The sequence below is a fragment of the Amblyomma americanum genome, chromosome 2 (assembly GCF_052857255.1).
Source record: "Amblyomma americanum isolate KBUSLIRL-KWMA chromosome 2, ASM5285725v1, whole genome shotgun sequence".
NCBI lineage: Eukaryota > Metazoa > Arthropoda > Arachnida > Ixodida > Ixodidae > Amblyomma > Amblyomma americanum.
In genome coordinates, this window is record NC_135498.1 from 104,773,103 (window position 1) to 104,797,394 (window position 24,292).

Consider the following 24,292-nt stretch of genomic DNA (forward strand, 5'->3'; position numbering starts at 1 on the left):
ACCCTGACTGTTATACTAATAGATTTCGACCTGTTATACTAACAGATTTCGACCCATCGGAGCTCACTTGTCCTCCCCAAGTGACGAGGGAACCAAGGTTATCACTTAGCCAAAGCATTGCTGCCGAACGTGGCTGATGAGTTTGCGATTGCAGCTACAAAAACTGTTTTCGAGCTGTCCAGGATTGGCTACCGCGTTGGTGTAAGAACAGCACAGACGTGCAGGCATTTTCGCAGGACCAGCGCGGTATACGGTGGTCGTGGTCCGTTCTCGGACAGGATGCTCACTGCTTCTTCAGCACCCGTTCGGACACAGCATGCATCGAACAAACATTGAAAACTAAACATTTTGACAGATTTGCCTGTCTGGTTGGGTTTGAAGACATAATAAACTGCAATCTCCAACTAAAAATTTTAACTTTAACCCAACGTTTCGAAGCCCACTCGGCTCGTTCATCAGGGGTGACTGAGGGCAGTAGCTAGCGTCTTTTAAGTATGGGAGGGGGAGGGGGGGGTGGAAAGAACAGCTGTGTCGCGAAAGACGCCGGGGAGGGGAGGGAGTTTAGGCTGTTAGTCACGCTGGCGCACTGCAGGGAGGTGCTGAATGGCGACTTTCTTTTTTTCGTTGAGTTTCAAACAAACATGAGCGGTGCGCGCGCATGAGCCATCCATTTGTTGACGCGCAAGAGCGAATTGTACATAGCCAAGAAGCACATTCGGAGCTCAGTCGGGAGAATAAACTCGAAGGCAGTCACGGTTCCGCGTGCCGTATACAGGATACGTGCCATAAGCAGCACAGTTAAGATGCAGCCGCTGGTCCTGAGCGCGAGGCAAGAGAGTATTTTCGCGAAATTCGTCAACGGAAGAGCATTAATTCTTTCGCAGTCATGACCCGCAACAGCTACGACACATGCAGTTTTAGCTCCCTTCGTCCGCACGCGACGCTGTACACAAAACGAAAGATGAAACCATCTGACTATATAGCGCCGCTTATGCTCTAGCGCCCCCCCCCCCCCCCCCCCCCCCCAGCACGCGCTCTTTTGGTTGCGTTCAAGACTGACGAACGCGGCGATCATTTCCGTGCTGATTTCTAAACGACCCCGCAGATGTCGTCCTCGTACACATAACCGAACAGTGTGACTCAGTTCTCCATTCTTGTTTTCATTTTGTAACAATCGTTCAAATGAATGCCCCTCGTGCGAACCAGGCGAGCAGGACACGAACCGCGGACCCCACAACTTGGCCCCCACAGAAACGGTGCGATGACCTGCGCGACGAGCTCAGTTTCATGTCTCGCCGCCATTAAGCGACGCCGGAACGGTCGAGAGAGAGGGCGCCCCTCCAATCGACGCGCGGCGATGAGTTGGGCCCTTCGTGCGCGAGCCCCATTATAGCGGCGGCGGCGGAGGAGTCCGTTGTTCCACCTGCCCTTCGCGCCGCGCCCCAGCGACAAGTCCAACTGGAGCACCACTTTGCGCTGCGCCAGCGAGTCGCTCAATCGGCAGACTCCTACGCAGTCTGCGATGACGTCAGCGGGAACCCCGGTCACGATTTTAGCCCCGCGGCACGCGACGACGGGGGGGACGGCTCCGACAATTTGTTGCGCACGGCGACACCTGCACGCACGCGTGGACCGACGCCAACTGGAAACCGCCCAGTGGAGCTGCCGCGGCTCATAAACTTCTTGCAGGGTGATGACGAGGCAGAGAACAGCTTCGCAGCAGGACAACACGGAGGGGCCTCCATTGCTCCGCTATAGGGTAAAAGGTTGATGATTTGACTTCAGCGGCACAGGGGCAGCTTCTGCACTTTGGCTAACGTATTTTTTATATATACTGCACGAAGTAAGATCAAAGAGCAATTCTCTCAAGCATTTAGCCCCATAAAACCGAGCAACCGGCCAGGGGAAAGCTTGCCCCCATTGTACAACCGGCGGGTACCAGTCGGCACTAGGCATCGAACCTCTCACCTCCCGCACAGGAGGCGGATGCTCGAATAATTAGGTCACAATGCACTGCGGTCCCTCCGCTGCAATGGTAATGTGGAGGGCTCAGGTAAGGCAACCTGCGCATCGAATGGCCTGCAGTACACGGCAGACACTGTATGAAGGAAGAAGAAATCGGGACGCATCGGAAGAGCATGGAAGAAATTAAAGTGCGACGATCATTCAAATCTGAGCAGGAATTGAGAGGCCAAGCGTGCGGGGTCACCGAAAAGAAAACGCGCGTAAATGGAATAACGCACTGCCAAAAGGAGGAAAACTAGAAGCAATGCACCTGCAGCCTCAACGCTTCCTCTTGTCCACAAAACGGCTGGTACTAACGTGCACTTTCGACCAAGCCTTGCCGGGCGCACCCCGCGACACTCGTTTCACTGCAGGTCCTCCAGTGCCGAAACGGCGCGGCCGAGGGCGGTTTCGCTTCCTAGTCGACCCAGCCGCGCTGCTCCCGCAGAGGTGATCCCAGCCGCGGCGGCGGGTCGACAGCTTCTTAACGGGACGCTCCTCAGAAGGAACACCCGAAAACAACCCAGTACGCGGGCTTCAACAAAAGGGAGCGCCGCTCGAATTAACAGAAAACGTCGGCAGAGCTCTGGGGGCCGCGCCGAAGGACCTTTCCTCCAACCTCGCTTTCTCGCGGTGTAAGCTCGCTCCTGCTGGCACCCTCCTCCCCTCCTCCGCTCTAGCGACCTCGCACAGCAGGTAAAGGATGCAGAGGTCGGCGCGCACAGCCCCGTTCAAGCGAAGCAGGCCCTGCAGGCGCGATCGCGTGCCCCGAAAAGCGCGCGCACCGCCGCCGACGAGCGTGGGCGTGTGTTAGCAAGGCATGCCTGCCTGCCTGCCTGCCTGAATCCTGGCTGCGCGCGCTCGCGCGACTCGCACAGGCTGCGGCTACAGCGGGGAGCGACGCTGAGTCCGGCACACAATGCTGGACCAGGAAAAGGCGCAAGAAAAAAAGAAAGACAGATGAGATCACACGGTAATCGAGAAACTGGAAGAAAAAAAAAACTCCGCCATGACTGCCCCTAGGAAAAGGAGAGAGGGGTTGGGCGTGCGCTGCCCGATGCCCGAAATAGCCCGCCCGCGAATGCAGAATAGCGCGTGCTGTATGCAGACTCTACAGCGTGCACGCATGTACAGAGAGCGGCGCCGTATACGTTGACGCGAGACAGACAGGCAGGCCGACATCCCGACCGCGTGTGTATGGTTATAACGCAGAGGGGGCCGCCGCTCGAAGAGCGCACCAGCGCATGCATGCATGCACGCATTCGCCTACACGCATGCGTGCGCCCCTCGTGCACGCTTTTCGCGGCGAATGCGCGCCGCCCCGCTGCAGAGCGAGCGAGTTGAATGGTGCGCGGGCCCCGCCCGCTGAATGAGCGCCGCTTCTGACGGCTGCCGGGACGTCAACGCTGCCGCGCCATATGCGACACGCAGTGCGGCGACAGCCTGCCATACACGCCTGTGCATAGCCAGTCCCCCACTCTGCGACAATGCGGGGAAACAGACGCGCGCGGATAAAACAAGGCCGTGGGAGACTGCGGAGCAGCGTCGCGTATACGTACTCATTATTCGTGCACCCGCCCATTGTGTACACATGCGGCGCGATTTCTTTTGAGCTCGAAAACGAGAGCGCGTCGGCCGTTATCGGTGCTATCTGTGTGTGTGTGTGCACAACTGAGAGAGGCGTCCTTGTAGAGAACTGCGCGCGCTAATTATATATGTCCGCACGACGAGAGAGACGCAAAATAAAGGTGAGGACCTCGCGAGGCCTCCTGACGCCTAGCGACTGCTCCCGCTGCACTGCCTGCCCGTCGCAGGAGAGAAGGCCGCAGACAGTGAGCATGCCCATTATCGGGAGGGGGTAAAAAAAACCAAGGAAAACAAGGTAAATCAGTACACGATGCACAGAACAAGGCTCGTGCGCAGCGGGGCAACTCGTCCGAAAGGCCCACTCGAATGACAGACACGCTAGCCCAGGAACAAAAGTGTGGGGGACTCTTGAAAGAGGCAGGTGGAGGAGGGTGCACATTTCGAACTTTGTTCTCACAAACAAAAGGAGGGCCAGCGTGGTTCTTCGATGGAAATATATATATATATATATATATATATATATATATATATACTCTCTGAGTGCGCAATGTCCATGTATACGCAAAGGTAACCAAGAGCCTGCAAGCTCCCATCATACCTGATATAGAAGCAAGGGTGTCTCACGAAAATCGTACGATGTGCGCACCCGCAAAAGCTCCCGACTTTTCGAGTCTATAAGACGCCAGCTAAATATGAAGACTGTGTTCCAATTCTATTCCACCAGCATCATCCGGCGCGCTAGCTATATATATAATTATATAATTGGTTTTGGGGGGGGGGGGAAAGGAAATGGGAAATGGCGCAGTATCTGTCTCATATATCGTTGGACACCTGAACCGCGCCGTAAGGGAAGGGATAAAAGAGGGAGTGAAAGAATAAAGGGAGAAGGAGGCGCCGTAGTGGAGGGCTCCGGAATAATTTCGACCACCTGGGGATCTTTAACGTGCACTGACATCGCACAGCACACGGGCCCCTTAGCGTTTTTCCTCCATAAAAACGCAGCCGCCGCAGTCGGGTTCGAACCCGGGAACTCCGGATCAGTAGTCGAGCGCCCTAACCACTGAGCCACCGCGGCGGGGCTGCTCCGGTCATCGCACAAGGAGGGAGACCGCGGCGGCACAGCCTATCACGTGGGAGGAAACGGTATTGGTACACGAGGATTAGCGTTCCGAAGAGAGACATGGAGCTGTGAGGGACGCCGTAGTGGAGGGCTCCTAAATAATCAGACCACCTGGAGTTCTCCAACGTGCACATGCGCATCGCAGGGTGTTCCATCGAAATACGGCCGCCGCAAACGGGATCGAACCCGAGACCACGGGTTATCGGCAGTCGAACGCCATAGAAATTTAAGAGGACCAGAATGGTTGTATTATCCCGCGGACTGGCTTTATCTCGGCGATGACGAAGGTGTGGCGGTACTTGAGCCGATAACGAAGAAGGACAAGGATTCGAATCGAATCTGCACCATAGTATGCCTTCCGTTACACGTATTTCGCGAGCCCCAAAGCCGCACACCGAAAATCGCGTACTTTCGAGCAACTGATTCAAGGAGCTAACCACAACGTCGTTGCTTATTCTCCGATACAGGAGACACAGACTTAACGGTGCCGATGAAATTCTGAGCCGGGATGACCAGTCATTCCCCATTCTAATTCAGTTAGCGCTATTTTCGTCTTTCGTCACAGTGCCCAGTCAGGTGCTCTCCCCTTATGATGAGCCGGTCGACGCATTGGACCGAACGTGGAAGGGGAAAACAAGCGGCTACATTACAGGAGGCCCAGACCGTACAGCTGTCTTTGGCGCCACCCCGAGAGCACTGAAACATGCACGCGACACACAGCGAACGCACCGAACGCACAACGCACGCAGGGCGTACACACACGCAGCCCAGGCCCATCCGTCAACGTCGGCCGGGGGCCCCTGACTCATTAACGCCGCGCCGCGCAAACGAAGCGGCCCGATGCGCTCGCGTGCTCACGCGCGGGCTGCTCGCCAAAGAGAGCACGCTCCCTCGATGTCCACCAGATCAGCTCGCGCAGCAGAACAATGGGCACCTAAGAGCCCTCGACGTTGCGGCGCTTGAAAGGAAAAGACAAGAACGAACGATGTCCGTGCCGTTACATCGAACAGCACGTGACCCATCCGAAAACCCCTAGAACGGCGTCCCTCATAGCGTATCTCTCAATTCGGATGCCGAGCATCTTGTATGCATAGTGTGTGGCGCGTGTCGAGACAGAGCAACTACCGCGCACCGCAGAAATGTCCTCTACCCGACCGCAGCTTACGCAGAAGGCTCGTGCGGTGGCGAGGAACCCACCGTGTAGCGTGCGGACTGACTGCAAGGGAAAACAAAGAACGAAATCAAGGAGAATGCACCACACGTACGCATACATAGCCAAAGGGGGCCGGTAAACGCATGGAATCCAACACTGCAGCGCCATTCTCCCGTATACACCCTCGCTCGCGAGAGCCATTTGCTGCTGCCGCTGTATACGTGTAATGCCTCAGATCCGGCTGCAGACTTTCCACTCGTGAAAGCAGCCACCTTCTGCGGTGAACGGTGAGTGAGATTCTGCTCTCACCGCCCCGGAAAAGAGCAACGACTCGAGCCTCCCACAACAACATTTTCGTTGGAAGGCAGCGGGGTGGGAGGCAAGGGTTTTCCGCTCAGCTATATTACGACGCTGACGCCATTTAAGCTTTCTTAGCAATTTTCTTCATACTCACAGTTACAACTGCTGTTACATTTGTAATAACAGCAAATGTGCTTTACAATGAGAGTTTTAGAGCTTTCGTTGTGTGAAGTAACTTATAGCCATCCCATACACGCACTGTCATCGTCCGGATAAGAGGTTCCGCACTTCAAAAGACGAGCACTTTGTTGAGGTCGGGGGGAAGAAAACGCCAGTCGGCGCAATTTAGCGGGTTTTGTTAAGGGCGGGGAAAGATGGAACGCGGCATGCGGAAAGAACGGTCATCAGTACTGACGCACGCGAAAATTCTTGGCGCATACCTCACATCGCCGCAGCCAGCAAACCAAAACGAAAGTGCACCCTCAAAGTGTCCACAACATAACGGGGAGCAGCATAAAACGCGCGTCCCAATTCCGCACATACCACAGCGTGTATATATACGTTCCTCCGTCCGTATATTATACCGTTCGCTCGGCATAAGCCTCCGAGTCGCGAAAGCTCGTGGTGTGGTCGAGGTCTTTGTGGCCTTCGGCGACCGCGACGGTCTCCTCCACAATGGCCGAGCGAGCGCGCAGGGCGCGAGCCCGCTGTCCAAAAATTACTAACGGGGTGATATTACATTCCTGGCGCAATGCAGCGGGGAGTATATTTCACTGAATTCCAGCGCCTTCTCGAAAGGCGCAGGCGCGCGAAATGGCCAACAAACAGCTTCGAGGAAATTACTTTACCCCGTAGACTGACTCGCGCACAATATGCGTTCGTGTCGAGTCCGAAAAAGACGAATAACAAGCGAACTCGCACAACCAGGCGAAGCCACCTCGACAAGAGGCGACAATGCTTCGCCATTCCTTGCAAAGCCGCCTCCGTCCAGTAAGCTCGGGTCACGATGACGCAAACCGACGAGGGATACAATTAAGAACTTTACGCTGATCCCCTCGGAGGGCCTGAACAATAGCTCGCTTCCGCCAATCCCCCCCCCCCCCCCCTCCTACTCCAGTTCGGTGCGCTCATCAACCGTATAGCCATGCAGCGGCGCAGCCCCGTACGTCGGCCTGTTGCTATAGGAGCTCGATACCGGACGCACGTGCTTCCTCGCAGGGTATTCGCCGAGACGCCGCTTCTCGCTCGCTTCGCATTTCGCCCGTCGATGCTACCCGACGCGGCCAGCTCATTCCGAAAGGCGATTCGCGACTCCTCCTCCTCTCGCGGCCGAGGGGCAACAACATGGGCAACAAGCCTGTACGTACAGGCTGGCAACATGCCGCGCACAAGACGGCCGAGGAAAACACGCGGCCAGCTATGGCCGGCCAGAACCCGCATAACACCGCGCTAAGAACAAGGAAAGAGTTTAAAAAGAAAGGGACACAAAAGAAAGAAACAGCTAGGGAAGAACAAAAGGCACGAGCGCTTCCCCCAATAACGCGCATGCGGCGGTGACAACGCGCTCTCCCCCCATGCACCAGCCCGGGTCGACGACTCTGGGCAGCGTGCCGCGAACGCAACGAGCACGCGCCGCTGGCCACGCTCAAAGCAAACACTGTCGCGGCAACGCGTGCCACGGGGAAACAATGCGACCGCACGAGGATGGCGGGAGCAGCTTGCTCCTTACGGCGGGGGACCCAGCGAACAAAGCGGGCAAAAAAAGGGGGAAAACAAAATATCGGAGAACATGGCGGGGTTCCTGGGTCTCCGAGGCGCAGAGACTTTCGACTGAGCGGAGCAGACGACGTCGCCGTTTTGGTGGAGCCAGCTGGCCGCATGAGTGGCCAAGCCGAGCGAACGCGCAGCGCGCTCCGGTTTCGGCGACGAGGCCTCCGCATACGCGTACAAGCAAGGGCGCGCACTCCCCCTCCCTTTTCCGCGCGCAGGTGGACACATACCGCGCCAGCCACCGTCGCCGCAGAGGACAGCGCCGGACAAACTGCGCGAGGAAAGAGGAAATCGGCGCCCAGAACAATGAAGGGGAAGGTGCCGCCGGCTGAACGCCGAGAGGACGGGGGAACACCAGGAAGGTACTATACGGTTGACAGAGGACGCCATGCTGCGAAGCACGGCTCCAAATGTGGCCCTGCATACACGGTCCACATTGGCATAAACGCGAGAAACGCCTCCTCCAGACGAAGATCGACAGAGAGCTGCGTAGCTTTGGAAGACACATCACGCTGAGCGAGACGTGAAGAGACATTCGCCGTGAGACATAGCTTCTTCAAACTACCCGCCGCAAGAAGGAATTATGATATCTAAATATTAGTGTATTTAATCCACAACTTCCTGAATACCCAATGATCTTTCCTTGACGTCTTTCAGCAGTGTAGGTCTCTAGGGAGCTTTAAAAGGACCTTCAAAACTTACATGCTCTCTTATTCAATGCTATGAGTATTTTCAGTATTCTGTCATGCAAAATATGTACACACGCTCGAAAACTTGCTAAATGGTGTCGTTGGTGTTTTTATTAGTGTTTTTTTTATTAGCACTTGCTTAATGTATTCCCCCACCTGTACTTGCTGACCACTGTACAGGGTCGTCGTGAGGCAGAGGGCATCTTTAAGACCGAATTTCGTATGAAAGAATGTTCCACATAAATTTATAAAATAAGTGCTGCCGCTGCTTATTTTCATACCAGACGTGGCTTGAGATGCTGTCTAGTGTGGATTCTGAAATCAGACGCCACCTGAACAACACCTCAAAGAGCTACGAACGAGAAAAACGCCCGTGCCGGCGTGTACACCTGCGTGCGATCGCTATGCGACGCAGAACTGTTTTCGGGGCTAAGTGAATCTACGCGAAAAGCGAGACGGATCGCGGGTCAGAGAAGCAAAAGCAACAGGGAAAGCGGGAGGGAGGCGCCCTTCCGCGTTCGCCGAGTGCCCGGTCATTAGTCCCGTGCGCTGCGGGCTTCGCAATCGCGCGCGCATCAGCTCTTTGGGCGAAGAAGCACATCGCGACGGGCGCTCGTTAGGGGATGGACCGGAATCGATTGTCCGTCCGGCTTCGCCCGATGACCCAGATGTCTGCGCACTGTACACGAGGGGCGCGGTTGTTGCGCATGCAGAACAGGTGGGGGGGCATTACGGAAATTATCCGCGCTTTGGTCGTTAACCCGCATGCGAGATAGACATGCACGGAACCGCGATGCCGCGCGAAATGCGAACCGCGAGCAACCTCTATGGAAATGGGAGATGCGGCGCCCAAGCGATAACCGCACGGTACATTGCCGCGCGCCGAGTACGCACGCCGAGCTGCGCTTGAAATTGGATTAACTGCGTGGATAAAGGGGAGATTAGAGGGACGCCGAGGACAAATTGAAGGTGGCCTGTCTCCATGTGGCACCGCCGTATAACCACAAAACGATCAATACACAGCCAGAAACAAATATAAGCTAAAAAAGAGCAAAAATGAAATACAGGTGGAGCCATTATCGCCCGATTTCGCAGCTAAACTGCATGCGTCGACACCGTCATTCACTTCAATACGACGGCAACGAGTTCTTTGTGAGGTCGTCGAATATTAATTCAGTGGCGGGAAAGCTCTACAAGTCAATTTTTTCTAGCCATAGAGAGATTTCTTAGTGCCGAACGTATCCAGAAAGAGTCGGAGAATCAGTTTGCGTTGAGAAGAACAATTCTGTGGAGGTGTCCTCACTACTCCATTAAAACTGCGGACAGCTGAATTCAATACACCGCACTTAAAGGTTGCAGTGGACGGTTCACTGGTAGTACAACTACGGCGACACAAAACTACAAGTCGCAGAGGCTTTCTCTGCACCAACTGGACACCAGTCACGGCCCAGATGAAGCCGGGTCGTCACGTGAGAGTGGAGGAGTGACGACACTGAGTTCTCGGGTGCTATCTGCCCCGACGATGGCGCTGCAAACCTCTCGCAAGCCTATCTGTCACTTCTACAGCTCTGAGCTCTCCCTACTTTAGCACTTTAAGGCCCTCGCCAGTAATCGCCGACGCGCGCGGACGAAGCAACTATAGGCCAATTACGCATGCAAGCAATGCGGCATCGCTGCATGTTCCCTCCGGTCGCTTAATTCTATCGCGGATGTGCATCTCGACGCTGACGTGCATCGAGACTCCGGCAAGACAGCGGAACTTGAGGCTGCAGAGATGCAGCGCGCATCGTTCCCGCTCGTTATCGTTAAGGGGCGCTCACATTAGCGGGAAAACGCGCAACGCCGGGCGTTTCCCGCGTGCCGCTTCCCGCCCAAGCCGGTTTTTCTCCCGCGGACAGCCTGCTCTCCCGTCCCGCGGAGCGATGGGTTCGGTACCTATTTTTCCCGTGCCGGTGATTAAGGACAGCCAATGGGCGCCGACCGTGAACCGTGACGTCGGTCCCAGCTCAGTGACCCCTTCGGCGGCGGCGGAGGCTGCGCGCGTCCGGCCGGCCGGCCCCGGCCGGCCGGGGCACTCGGCGGCTGCTTTGCCAGGGCGACGGGAGGGGAGCTAGCAGGGTGCGCTTTCCAGTCTTCTCTAGTGTCACGTGACTATCCCCTTCTCTTTCTGCTCGTTCGGGTCCTCCCTGAGCGCCTCCTCTCTCCACATTCCAAGACAACCGCAGCGAGAAAACGCGCGTAGTGTGAGCGTCATTCCGAGGAGCTGCGAGGCAGCGTCGACGTTGACGCTGTGCCGGCGCGGGAAGCTTCCCGCCAGTGTGAGCGCGCCTTTACAGCGCGGGGCGCGCATACGCTGCTGGCGCACTTACAGGGCGCGGGCGGAGGCGCGGATGAAGAAGCCAGCGGCTGCCGGGAGCGCTCGCAATCGGACCGTGCGAAAGCCGAGATAGGCCCGGGAAGAAGAGCGCGCTCGCTGGGGCGAGGCAAATTAGCCCGCACAGCGCGAGCTTGGCTAAGCGAGCGCCGGCCACTTCCGCCCCGGAAGCCGACGACCATCGGGGCGGATGGTCGCTCGGCTTTTTTTAAACGCGTGCGCAGTGCGAGAGGATGTCTACGCCCCCGGGGTCTACCAGACGCGCTTCAGTCTCACAGAGGACAGAGGAGGAAGGATGAGGGAATACAAAACGGGTGGGCGAGAAAAAAAAAATCCTGCAAGGTTCTTTATCGCATCGAACGGTGCAAGCGACTACTATGGAGACGGCAGTTGGCCCGCAGGTGGCGGGGCGCCGCAATCAGAACCAAACCCAAATCTGAACTCGCCGCACAGTTTCCGATCATTTCAACAGAGTAACCAACCAACTAGTGCAGTATTGTGACAAGCAGGCCGACACCCGCATCGAGTGGACGGGGGCCGCTCCACGCGTAGATGTGCGTTGCGCTGGCGTACAGACAAAGTTGAAGCTCTTAATCGATCTCATTTTGATGCGACCGATGCGGGTCCGTGACTTGTGTCCGTATACGTGTTATTCCCTCGAGGCGTAGCCGGCATGGCGTACTGGATGCCTTAAAAAAACAGCGCACACGTTTGTTGCGTGAATGGCGCGTTTGAGTGATTATAAACTTCGCTCAGTCAGGAAGTTCGGCGCACGTACGGAGCTTTGACCCGTATAGCGCCATTTTTATTTTTAGTTCCCTCGTTTCCCTAACGCTGGTCGCCATGCATCGCAAGATAAAAGAAAACTCGAAAGCTTCGACGTCATCGTTTACCCCGCGGAGGTTCCCTGCAGAGCTACTGGAGCGAAAAAAAAAGACAGGAAAGCCCTTAGGCCTTAAAGCCAATGCAGTCAAGAGAGACAACAGGGTGTGTCCCAAAATGTGACAGAAAATTTGTTCCTCAGGAGTGTGTGTGTGTGTCGTGTGTCCCAACATCCGTCATGCTGCCTTTCTGTCAACCTGATGTTCCACAATAGCAAACTAATTTGGTGATGATGTTGGTTTTATTAAAATGACACAAGGCCAGCGTGGTCAAATGACGCCATGACTAATATGAGAAGTCCACTCGAGTTGGAGTCAAATGCCCATTTCCCCAAGCACTTCACACACCAGGGAATCCCAGCAGCAGGCCGCGGGAAAGCTTGTATACTAGCCAATTCAGAAAACTGGTTCGTGCCCGGGACGCAATATAGGCATCGAACCCCAGAACACGTGCATACGCTACACAACAAGAATTTATCTTCTGAAAAGAAAAAAAATCCATTTTTTTGTTTCCCAACTGGCGCAGTTCGAAGCAGTCGAGTTTATCCGCTGCAGGTCTCCGGACATGGGCAGTGAGCGGTGCATGTCCGGCGGTACAACGATGGCCATCAAGAGGCGCTTTCAAGCGCCGGGCGAACACAAAACCGCCGCGGCGACTGACTGCTCGGCAGACGGGCTCCCCGCAGGCGCGCCGAATCAACGTCAATGCCCCTCGTTTGGGACAAATGGCTTCTAATGCTTCTCGTGGAGAGACGGCACCGCAGCACAGCTCGCCACTAGGAAAATGGGTCAACCGAGACTGCGACTCCGCTGTGGCGGGGCGCGGCTTGAGAGAAACAGGAAGCTGCAGCTGCCGGGAAGTGTGCGCTTGACGACGGATGCAGGGCGGCACCTCTCAGCTTCTTCGCTGACTTAGAAAAAGAAGCCTCGCAAATGACTGGTGGTGGCCGTCTTTCAGCGAACAAGTGCTACTCATTCTATCTTTACTTAATGCAAGGCATCCATGCCCCTCAAAGGAGGCTCTCCAGGCATGGCGTCGATTGATTTTCATGAAGCAGCCGCTAATCCGCCTAAGCCGTGGCTATTCGCATTCATCTACCACCCGGTGCTATTGGCTGGAGGGGCTCCTTTGAGGAGAGTTTGAAGCTTGTTTCTTGAGTTGTGTCCGACTGCACAGTTTGGTTAAGCTAAGCAACCCATCGTGATAACAGGTAAAGAGTCCGCACGTGCACACGTAAAATCAGGAACGGTTGGCAACCCCACTGCGGACTTGCTTAGACTGTAGCAAGCTGCAAGGTTTATCCACGTTTCGTATATATCTCCGTGGAAGGGCGTATTCAAGCGGCCGCTCACCGACACTCTCAGCGAGCAATTTTTCTTTAGGGACACCATGTAAGGTCCCATTCTTTAGTTGAAGAAAATCCTAGTAACCCGTTGCGGAAACAGGTACAGCCCCCTCCCCTCCTCTACACCTATCACGCCTAAATCAGCCCCTATCACAGTGGCAAAAGGTGCGACCAGAATGCGCACGCGACCAAAAAACTATACCGACTCTAGCGTTCACCCCTGAAGTTTCAACCAGCCGAATAAGAAACACTCCGCAGGGCAAAAAAAAAAAGTACACAACACGGAGGAGTGGGGGAAACACTGCGTCTGTCTCGGCTCGCTTTGCTCCGAACGAGGTAAACGGGAGCCACCGCGGATGTCGGGATTCCCTCCGAGCAAACAAATCGCGACGCCTACGGCGGAGATCGATCGATCGACGAAGGCGCGCTTATCGCCCCGGTATACCGGCACAAGTGTTCGGCCGAAACACGGGCCCCCTCCGGCACTCGCCGAGCGTTTGTTACCTCGGCGGATCGCCCTTGCTCAGGCGGCTTTATCGGCCGGCAACACCTCTTCCGAGCAAGATGAAACGTCGCCCCAACGATCTCCGCGGGCGGCACACAACGTCGCTCGCTACCCACCGTGCGCGCAGCAGCGAGCGATAAACGAACGGTTGCTGCCGGGGAGTTTTAGCGCATCGCCGCTGAATCTGGGCCGGAGAGCGCCGGATCGCACTGCAGCGCGTCCATGAACGGGGCTTTATACCGCCCCACTCGGCGGCATTGTTACCGCTCCCGTTTCTTTGCTGATGTTGAGGCTGAAGGGTGGTGCATATCCTTTTGTGCGGCGCGCACCTCATTGCCATTCGGGGAGCGGAGAAGGTTACTTTGTCGAAAGCGGTCCGCACGTTCCCAGCCAGCAATCTCTCCCTCTCTCACAGGGACAGCAAATGCAGGGAGTAGCAGATGCCAGCTTTGTGAAACGAGTGTAGCATGTATTCTCTTCGCAGCAAACAATCTGACAAGAAGCGTGCAATGGGACACCGCACGATCTGAGCTTTAATTTGTAGCGCCTTTCGCCGGCTTTAGTTCGCTGCACGCGTGCTACATCACAGCTATACAAATGGCGGAAGCAGCGTTCCCAAGCACGCACGTGGCTTAGTTGGGAATCGCCACTCCTAAATACTTCCTCTCCTGCCGAGTCTGGTAGTTACCAAGCAACGTGCCTGCGCAGAAAGATATGCACGAGTGCCGCACAATACGTCCACGCAGTCACTGGTGAAGCCTCGTAAACATGAGTGGCACGAGATAAATTTAACAATAGTGCTGCAGTGACCATCTTCTCGTCTTCCCTCTCCCACGTTCCCTTCGCGCTCTCCACTTTGTCACCTGCCAACGGAGGCCTCAGACGGACGGACAGATTTTGCCGACGTGGGGAGTTCTAATTGAAACACATGAAAAATCGGGGTGCAGATTAAGAACGCACATACACGTCTCCGAAATGAGCGTTAAAACAGCGGAAAATGGAAGAGCTATGCTTCGGGGGTATCTGCATGACTAACAGCGCCTGCCCAGCCTTGTTGCTCGCGTACAGGCACCATTTGCATACCCGAACGAAGCAATTAGACCGACGCCGAGGCTAACGTTCCGCCATTTGCATACGCAAACGAGGCGGTTGTCCGGGCTCGAAAAAGAAGCGGCTCTCGCAGGAAACTAAACGAGTTGGAGCGCCAGCAAATAAAGCGAGAGTGAACTCTTGACAACCCGCGTAGACAGCAGCATGTAGTTTCCGCGTGAAAGCCAAGCAAGCGCTCGAGGAGGAAGTTTATCCGAGACGAGCAATCATCCCGGATAACGAAACGCCGCCAGCGAAGAGAATCCCTGCGCTTCAGCTGACGCCTTCGCCAAGGTCCGCTCTCTCCGCCAAGGGTAAGAAAGATGGCAGAGCGCTACCGCAACCGCAGCAGGACAAACAGCCGCACTATTCCCTCGCCCTCTGGGGGCAAGCCCGGCGGCCAGACGCGGCCTCGGACAAGGTCGACCGTCAGCACGGCCAAGAGCGACCGTTAGAACACGCTCGGCTGCATACAGCGCAAAGCCCGCCACAGCGGGACGCCGCCGTCGCTATCCCGAGACACGTAGAGATACCTAGACACCCCCCCACCCCCCACACACACCTAGACACCCCTCCCCGTGAATCCCTCGGACGCAGGCGTTCATATTAAATGTGTGCAGCGTTGTGATGCCACACCGCTAGCCACAATGACGCACGCAAACGAACAGCGCCCCGGACGGGGCCTCAGCAACTCTGCATCACCCGATATCGTCACCTGAAGAAGCTGAACGGCGTCCATCAATCGCAAGTCGTTCTTACGTCCTGAGTAGCCTCAGCTGGGCTCCGGCTCCAGCGACGGTGCACAGTTTTAGAGGGCAGACGGAGCGTGGCAGCAGGCGCAAGGCGGCGGCTCCGGACGGCGGCGTTTTGGACGGGTGCCAGGACGAGCCCCCCTCGTTTCGCGACAAGCCGGTCTCCGCCACGGAAGGGCGCCGCCGCAGCCGGCGAGAGGGCCTACATAACGCACTCGGAGCGACGAAGCGGGGCCCCGCGCCTCGCCCGTTAGGGCGGCCATTAATTTCGCGGCTTCCCTTTCTCCGCGTCCCGTCCGCAAACAAGTCGCGTGCGAGCCGTTACCGCCGAGAGAGGTTTCCTCCGGCTGTCGGAACACGTCTATGTATACACGCGCGTGTTCGTTGCGCACTCGACGCTGGCAGCACGCGCGTGCCCGCTCAGCGGGGGAGGGGGAGGGCGTTGCGAAACTCGAGCAGTCGGACATGATTGATACAGCCGTCCCCTCGACAAGTGGGCCACTTCCGCGTCGCGTCCGACACAACGCAGCTTCGCAGATGAGGCGAGGCGAGAGGAAAGTGGAGCGAAGTGCCGCCGCGCGGGCATATGCGTCTTCGTTGCGAGGGGCCAAGATTGCAGAGAGAGAGAGACATTTATTACTGGAGTGGGGGATGTGCGCGCATTTGTAGAGAAAAAGTTCGCACGCTGTTTGGCTCTCGACCCTACCGGCGCTAAGGCTGCCGCCTCTTGAGCGTAGGCCCTGCAAAGCGCGGGCGATTAATGAATGCCCACGACAGGCTGGTACGCAATGCGTCGGCTGCCAACTTCGAAGCTGCGACACTTCCTGCCGTAGCCGCAAGAGCCGCCCGATGGAAGAGTGGCGAAATCAACGAGAGTTATGTAGGGCTTCTTAACGGGACGCTGTCGGAGCACAGGAAACCGCGAGGCGGGGGAACAAAAGCAACCTGCTTTTGAGTAGCGCAGGGCTCTTGGAATAAGATACATTCACGACTGTTGCGAAACCACCCACAAGACAGCGGTGGCTCAAGTTGGCGAGAGAAACTCGTGAGCGCGTGCAGAGTCACAAGACCGCCGGCAAACAGGCTGGACATGGCCGGAGTCGTAAATAATAGCTCCTCCACATTCGCCAGCGGCAAATGCTGGCCGGGTGAGCGTGCTGTCGCGAAGCGCTGGAATGAATGGAAGACAGGTGATCAGACAACATCTGTCGCTCAATGAGGGCCTTTACAAAGGCTTAATGGAAAGGAGATGGTAAGCAGAAAGCTCCATGCGTGCTGTGCTATTCTCACTACAGACCGATGGCGACTCCTACATAAGGAGGCAGTTAGTGGGCTGCGCATTCCAATCTTAGTACTATCCAAATCCCCTAGCACTTGCTTCCAAATAAGAATCACATGACAGAGACCGTTAGAAATGACTGACTTGACGGACGTGCCGTTTACAGCCGGTCGCTGCTGCAATTCGCGTATCTGGCTCGCCCTTGTACGATAAGGACCACGTGGGGGCATGTGTTCGTCTGCTTACGTGGATAACCATTGTTTGAAGCAGGGCGTTATCGCGCCTCAGCGACACCAGTACAACCGCGACTCAAGAACGAATAGGAAGAGGTACGTGACATCTCCGATCCTCCGACGACTGTCTGGTTCTTTTGTATACATACAACAGCGAGCCATAACGGAGCAGACGCTCTTTCTGCTTCTCCGGAGACCAACGCTGTGAGGAGGAGCCGGTCCTGCAGGACTCGTGGACGGGTCGGCAGTGTTCCGCGCACGATCGACCACTAATGGGAGGGGGGGGGGGGGGGATGAATTGGAGGAGAATCTAGCAAGAGACATACGGGAACATAAAAGCAACATACACGGTCGCGCATAATGCGACACAGTATAAGGCCGTACACAAAAAGCAGCTAGCGTTCTCGCACTGCATACAGCGATGACGAGTACCCTTCCCTCCTTCAGCGGATCCCGCACTGGATACGGCCAGAGTACGGTGCATTGCTTCTGAGACATTTCGCTCGTACACTTCACAAAAAGAGCATGGAGCGGTTGGCGGTCGTACACAACGAAAACTAGCCCGCAACGTATGTCGTATATACACTCTAAGCAGAAGGGAGTGCGTTAGATGACAGCCCATACGGGTGTATTCGTGTGTTGAGTGTACGCTTACAGCACAATGCTGTGGCATTAGCTCCTCGCCGTTGTCCTAAACGCGACAAGGCGCCCTGCTCACACAGCCAAAATGCGCAGCAATGTTTCTTCTGTTGCCGATGGCGCTTGCTTTCTGCGCGTTACGCGACCCTTTTACACTCGCCTCCGCAGGCCCCACGAATTTCAGACAAAACGGAGCATGCCAAGGGTGCGGAGAAGGTTGGCTCGGAGTCTTCTGCCATATACAGACGCGACGACGCCGCCACCATAGCGTGCGAGCCTGCAGCGCGGCCTGCGCCACTTGGGTTGCGCATAGCGCGACAAACCGTGCCACCACCAGCGAATGCGGAAGCGCCTCGCGTGCGGAGCCCTCCGACCGCCCTATCGCGCCCAAATTGGAAGCGACGTCCCTCTAAGTGCAAGAATCGGGGGCAGGCCCGATACGCGACTGCGGGGCTCGCAGCTGCAGCACTTCCCGAACCAGCTGCCGAGGCTGGGGCCAGGGCCAGCACAGCCACCGCACGGGCCGATTTGATACAGCACTCGATGCGCATTAGAAGGGCTGCTGGCTGTCTCCGCCAGGTCGAGATAACGGCTCTAAAGGCGGAGGTTGCGCGCAACTGCCTTTAATCTACTCAGAGAAATTTTAGACTCGCAAAACACGACTTCGAATCGTAAGACGAAAAAACGAGCACAATTCGCATGGGCATGCACAGCGGGCCGTGCATCTGCTGTCGCAGGATCCATCAGCGAGGGTAACTTGAATTTAACCCTCGAGATGCAGAAGTTTCCCTGATACTGAAGTTTCTCTAGAGACGAAACAACAAAAAAAGGTACATTCGTTCTTTTCGCGCTCATAACCAACTACAAAGAAACCGGACGACAGAAGGCGGAGAAATGCAAAAACTACAACGAATGTCTGGCAGTAAAAAATCTGCGTATATACTGCACAGCGCCGCGGCCTCGACCGTGCAGCCATCGTTTCCCGAAACGCCCCCTCCCCAGGCACGGTAGCGAAGAGCTAATGCGCTTTTTTTTTTCGGGGAGGGGGGGGGGGGGGGGGGAGCAGGAGGAACAAGAGCGGTACGGCCACCACCACAATGCGTGTCCAGACTGTGCGAACAGGCACCCGGTCACGACGATCCATATGTCACGTCAGCAGCCGCGGCACGCACGGACGGACGGACGGACGCGTGCAGAGGGAGAGAGATAGATATACGCCGACCAAAGGAGAGCGGAGCGCGATCAGAATCTCGACGAAAGCACCGCGGGGCAGCCGGTGCGTTGTAAACGGTTTCACGTACACGACGCGGCCGCGTAGCCCGCATGAAATATGGATGCCCCCCCTTTGTTCATCTTGCTTTGTAATCGGCCGGCACATCGCTGCATGGAGTCGGTCATCCAGTGTATGGGAAGATGATCACAACGTCGTCGGCGCCCCAACAGCAGAGCTATATATCCTGTTTTGCCCGCGGGCTCCCATCCACAGCCTAAGTGAATTAGAACGCGGACTCTCTCGTCCGGCGTAGTCACGGCGACGGCGACAAAAAGTCTCCTCTGGAAGCGGCCAGCACAACTCTGCCAGTGCATCCTCTGTCTGCATGAAGATTGCTCCCAAGGCGTGCCGTAATGGACCTCCCCGAGAAGACCCTCGTTCACCAGCTGGCCAATAAAGAATGCTATCCAGGCGGGCCAGGGAAGGGGAACCTCTCAAGAAAGCGCCCGAAATTGTCACGTGTTTAGGGCGGACTTAGCAAACCTGGGCAACGTTGCGTGCGGGTCTCCGAGCGCACGGGTGCTGCTCCCATGAGCTGGAAGCTGTGCAGCTACCCAACTATTCATTACATCGCACCGGAGAAGGGCGAGCACTCTGGTAGCTTTTTCTGTGACGGTGGCCGCCCCTTCGTTCCGAAACAATGGTCACGCTGATGTCGACGAATTAAAACGCAATCAGTGACAGCAGCATAGTCAGGGTTACTAATGACTTGGTAGTTTGATGAATAACGCGACCGTGAAAGAGGCGAAAAAGGAGCAATCGGAAGTAAATGAGAGAGAGTTTGCTCCGCCCTGCAATGGACTCCTCCCGGCTAATGCTAACGGCAATAAAGACTTCGGCTTCGGTCCGAGAAAGGCTTCTGACGCTGCTGCAGTGCTTCTGCGGTGCAAGCTCTCGGAGCTTGCAGACAGTCAGTCAGAAGAGCAGTTACACGCGTTATCGAAGCTCCGGGGCATTAAACAGGTGGTCGGGAATCGACCTACCTATTTCCAACAAAGGGTGCACACGCCCCCTAGATATATTTCATTTAGCTCTGTGCACGCCTCCAGGGCGGCCGTTAATACCCATGACGAGCAGCACTCGGACTTTATATCGGGCAGATGAAGCGGTCAAATCTGCCAGCAACGCAAGCCACGTCCGATTTCTCCGCACGCGCAAACGCAACTCCGCGGTGCACTACGGCGTTCAAGGCGAACACACGCGCGCGTGACTCACTGCTGGCAAGGAAAACGCGCGCAGATAGGCGACGGCGCTTCGGATTACATATGCGCTAATGAACTGCGGAGAGCTGGCTCCAAACGAGCTTGGCAAAGAGCGCGTATCGTTCCCGGGGGGCCGCGACCGCGAATTCCGCACAACCGTGCGCGACGATCGGCGCGAGCTACCGCGAACTCGATCCAACCGCGAACAGCGAGGTCGCCTGGGTCCCCTTATCACTCCAGTGCAGCGCTTTTTTTTTCCCTTTCTGGGAGTCGCACGTGTCCGCCTCTTTCCGGTAAGCCTTGGCAGCGGTGCGAATAGACAGAAAACCGAGCGAGTTGGCGCATAGTAACAATAGGGGATATTCAAAATTCCGCAAGCGCGCTTTCCCGCATAACAAGGTTGCCCAGCACAAGATGGCTGACCATTCATTTCGAGTTGAAACAAGGCAAGAAGGACTAGTTTTATTTGCTTGATTCTTCCAAAATACGTTTCGCACATTCTATCCACACCCTTGGAGCCTGCCCTGTAGCCCAGACAGGTTCTTCATAGAGAAGTCGGCCATCTTGTCTTTGGCAACATAGTTACGTGGGAAAGGCACTTGCGGAATTTGAATATTCCCTATTCGTTGGTCGTTGCCTGATGCCATCGGTTGAGCAGGAATTTTGTGCAGGTCAATGGGCCTTGAGTTGCTTCGACTGGATGGGAAGGAACTGCGCATTAGGTACAGATTAACCATAAGGGGGGAAATTCTAAAAACGCATCCAGCAATTAAAATCATCATTGCCAATTAACACAGCAGCTGCAACGCTAACTATACTACGCGATATTAGAACAGCAATAATAGTTGAGAATTCCATTAATTCAGTGCAAGCTAGACACCGACACAACACGCAAACCGGCTGGGTAAAGACGCGTGCTCCATGATGTCTAATTGTCTACCGTCATGCCCTTAGAGTGCCTCTAACACGCGCGCGCCTCATGGACCTAAAGAAACAAATTGCGGGCCTTCCCCGGACGACGGCCAGCCTTAGGTCCCCTCATCAACCGGTTCGCCCGTCTCGAGTGCCAGCAGCAGCGCGGCGCTCAATTAGCACGGGAGCGCATGTGTACACAACAGGCACCTACGTGCATAAGGATCCCGCCAACGACGTCCCAAGGAAACGCACACAACGACGGCCTCCCCGGCGGAGCGGCTAATAAACACGTTCCGGCGCACGCGCGCCAAGAAACAACGCGCGAGGCGGGAGAAAACGCGCTAATTAGCCGCAGGCGCGTGTGTACGTACGCGTGTACAGTGCGCGCTTCCGCCGACGTACTACGCTGCAGGCTGCCCACCGTGACGAAACTGTGCAAGGCAGGAGACAATTGGCGCTATCGTTAGAAAACACTCGGCGCTGCTATATACTCTGGTCGCGAGAAGCACCGCGGAAAGGACGAGGCCACGTACCCACACAAGACAGCGTCGCGAAATCAGCGAGGACGGCACACGGGGGGCGACGGCACAGAACGTGCACAGACGCCTCGCGCACATTTGTTGTGTACTTGTATTCTACGCACAACGTTTCCCCGACAAACGGCTTTGTTCTCGGCGGGAGATCTCGTGGCTGGAGCGTGTCGTCGTTTCCGACGCCACATCGCGGAGCACGCACACTGCGGACGAGGGTCGCGGGAAGGTCGCCGCCTTCGCAGACAGGTATGCAGCGGCACTGTGGACAGGTATATCGACCACGCTCTGAGCGGCGCCCAACCTTGTTGGGGCACACATCCTGTCCCCTGTGTGGCAATTGACGCCTATACACTGTACGTACACGAAATGGGCGTCGTCATGCGTGGCTCCTGCTGTGGGGAAACACGACGCAGGGAAAAGCCTGGTCGCGAAACGCCGCTCGACTTCGGGAACGCGGTGAATCACCATCGACGACCGTCTGCGGATCACGTTCACACCGGCGACGACATCGATCGAGTCGCGCGCCACGTTGGCTGGAAGCATGATCTACGATCCCTCGACACACGAACGACGTCCGAGTACGACCCAAACTGTCCGACGAATACAAAGCCGCGATCGCGCCTACAATAGGATACAACTCAAGAACCAAGCGGCTTTAATTCCCCATCAAAGGTCCCCCCTCTTCCAGCCAATGGCGTCGGCCGGTTCTCATATGAGTCTGCTAGCGTGGCAATGCAGGGAGTGGCAGATGAAAGGGAATAGTCCCCTTCCAGCATTGTTAGACTAAGTAGGCTGGCGAGAATCCGCTGAAGCCATTGGATGGAAGGGGATCCTTTGATGGGGAAAAGCCAATTCGTCCTTGAGTTGCATCAGACTATAGACATTCCCCTTAGAACCGCTCCGCACTGATACGGCCTTCAAGTAGTCAGATAATAAAAACGACACTCCCCCTCTGCTGCACTCCGCGCAAGACGAGACGCCGCCATGTCCTACGAGCATTGTCGGTGATGGCGCGTGCGCGCAAAAGCTAGCATCGAGGCGCGCTATGGCATTCGTTCACTGCTCACCTTCGTTGAGTCTTGCGGTGGATTTCTTCCTCCTCGCCCTGTTCCCCGGAGCCATCGGTCTCGTCCTGCACACAGAGGGAAAAGCGAAAAGGGGTCACTCGGTGCTCAGACCACACACACACATCCGGAGCCACAGAAAAGGGTAATACACCTGTGACACGGACACTCTAAAGGCACTTTGAACTAATGCTCCTTTATGCTCCCAAAGGAGCACTACTTCAAGGGAGTTCGTCCGTGCTATACACGGTCGCGGAACGACCTTCGCAAGAAGTTTTTAGCGCCCTCATCGGCGAAAAGCGTTATTAAAATTGCAAACCTCACTGCACATGTAAATACAGAAATGTCACATTTTTTTTAGTAAATTAGTTTTATAACCGTATTATGTTAAAGCAACAAACAACAAACAACATGGCCGACATGGCGGCATATTTACCGTAGCTACCGTGACGCTCGTATATCTCGAATGAGAGTATGGCGTGGTGAGACTGCCACAAAACAAATGACCATCTTATATTTTAAAACACCACTAATCTTATGAAGTGAATTTATAAAATGAAAATTGAATGTTTCTTTTCTCAATTTATTTATGCTGTTAACTCGCTGGGAGAGAGAGTACTCCCTTGAAGCCTCAAAGGACGAACTCGAGCTGCCTTGTTTCGAAGCTCCTTTGAGCTAGGTGTCCTTTGGCGCGTCCGTGTGGCAGCGCGCGTTCGTCCTTAGAGTAATGGAGCATTAGTTCAAAGTACCTTTACAGTGTCCGTGCGACAAGGGTATAAGGTACAGCACAGGTGGGCACGATTATCGCGTAGCTCACTGCGCTTGCGAGAAACTCCTTTCGTAACATGGACCGCTACATTCAACGCACACAAATTTATGAAAAGATGGCACAGAGGTCGGCCAAAAAGATCGATATCAGGCCTCCGCTACTCTGCACTGGGGAAGGGCAGGAGGAGGAGAAGAAAGTGGGTAGTGCCACAAACCAGCCAATGTGGAAGTAGAAAAGGAGTAAGCTGTACTCTAGATAGCGCACCCCGCTTTTAGGGGCATGTTATGCCGCCTAAGCCCTGGGGTGTGTTTAGAGGGCTTATTCCCACCGCAAAGCATATTCACTCCATGCAGTTAGCGATGGAAGGAGGCTTTAAAACGCGGCACCGAGAGGCCTTGAGGTTCGCGAATAGAAGATATTGAAACTTCGGTCAAAATCTCCGTTATTGCTAGAACATCGCATGTTCTGAAAATGGAATTTGTCTCCGCAGCACACCGTGTACGTGTCCCGTATTTTCAGTGATAGAAATCTACTTCAGGGCTCCCTTTCAGGGGCGCCCTGCCCCTAAAAGGGAGGACGGTTTGCTCCTTTTTCCTCCCATATAGGCTAATTCGTCTTTATGGTTCATATACAGATGACACGCCGTGTCTGGTACACCAGCAGTGAAAATAGCCCGTTTCCAGAGAGGTTCAGGACTAGCCCTTTCACGAGAGATTCCCGCTCTGACCGGGCACACAACAGAGGACCTTCCCCACGACCAGCATTCCCAAAATATTCAATCTTTACGACATTAAACGGGTCACAGCGAGCAACCA

At 55.5% G+C, this 24,292-nt stretch overlaps 1 protein-coding gene across 4 annotated transcripts in view; it reads right to left on the reverse strand.

The window, feature by feature from the left end:
• The window catches only part of ssh (Protein phosphatase Slingshot), a 264,185-nt gene that overhangs the window by 116,711 nt on the left and 123,182 nt on the right, over positions 1 to 24,292 (reverse strand). For all 4 annotated transcript variants that reach the window (XM_077655066.1, XM_077655064.1, XM_077655063.1 and 1 more), the window contains exon 2: positions 22,712 to 22,776. In XM_077655066.1, the coding sequence (XP_077511192.1) occupies positions 22,712 to 22,776 (65 nt within the window). The remainder of the gene's footprint in view (positions 1 to 22,711; positions 22,777 to 24,292) is intronic.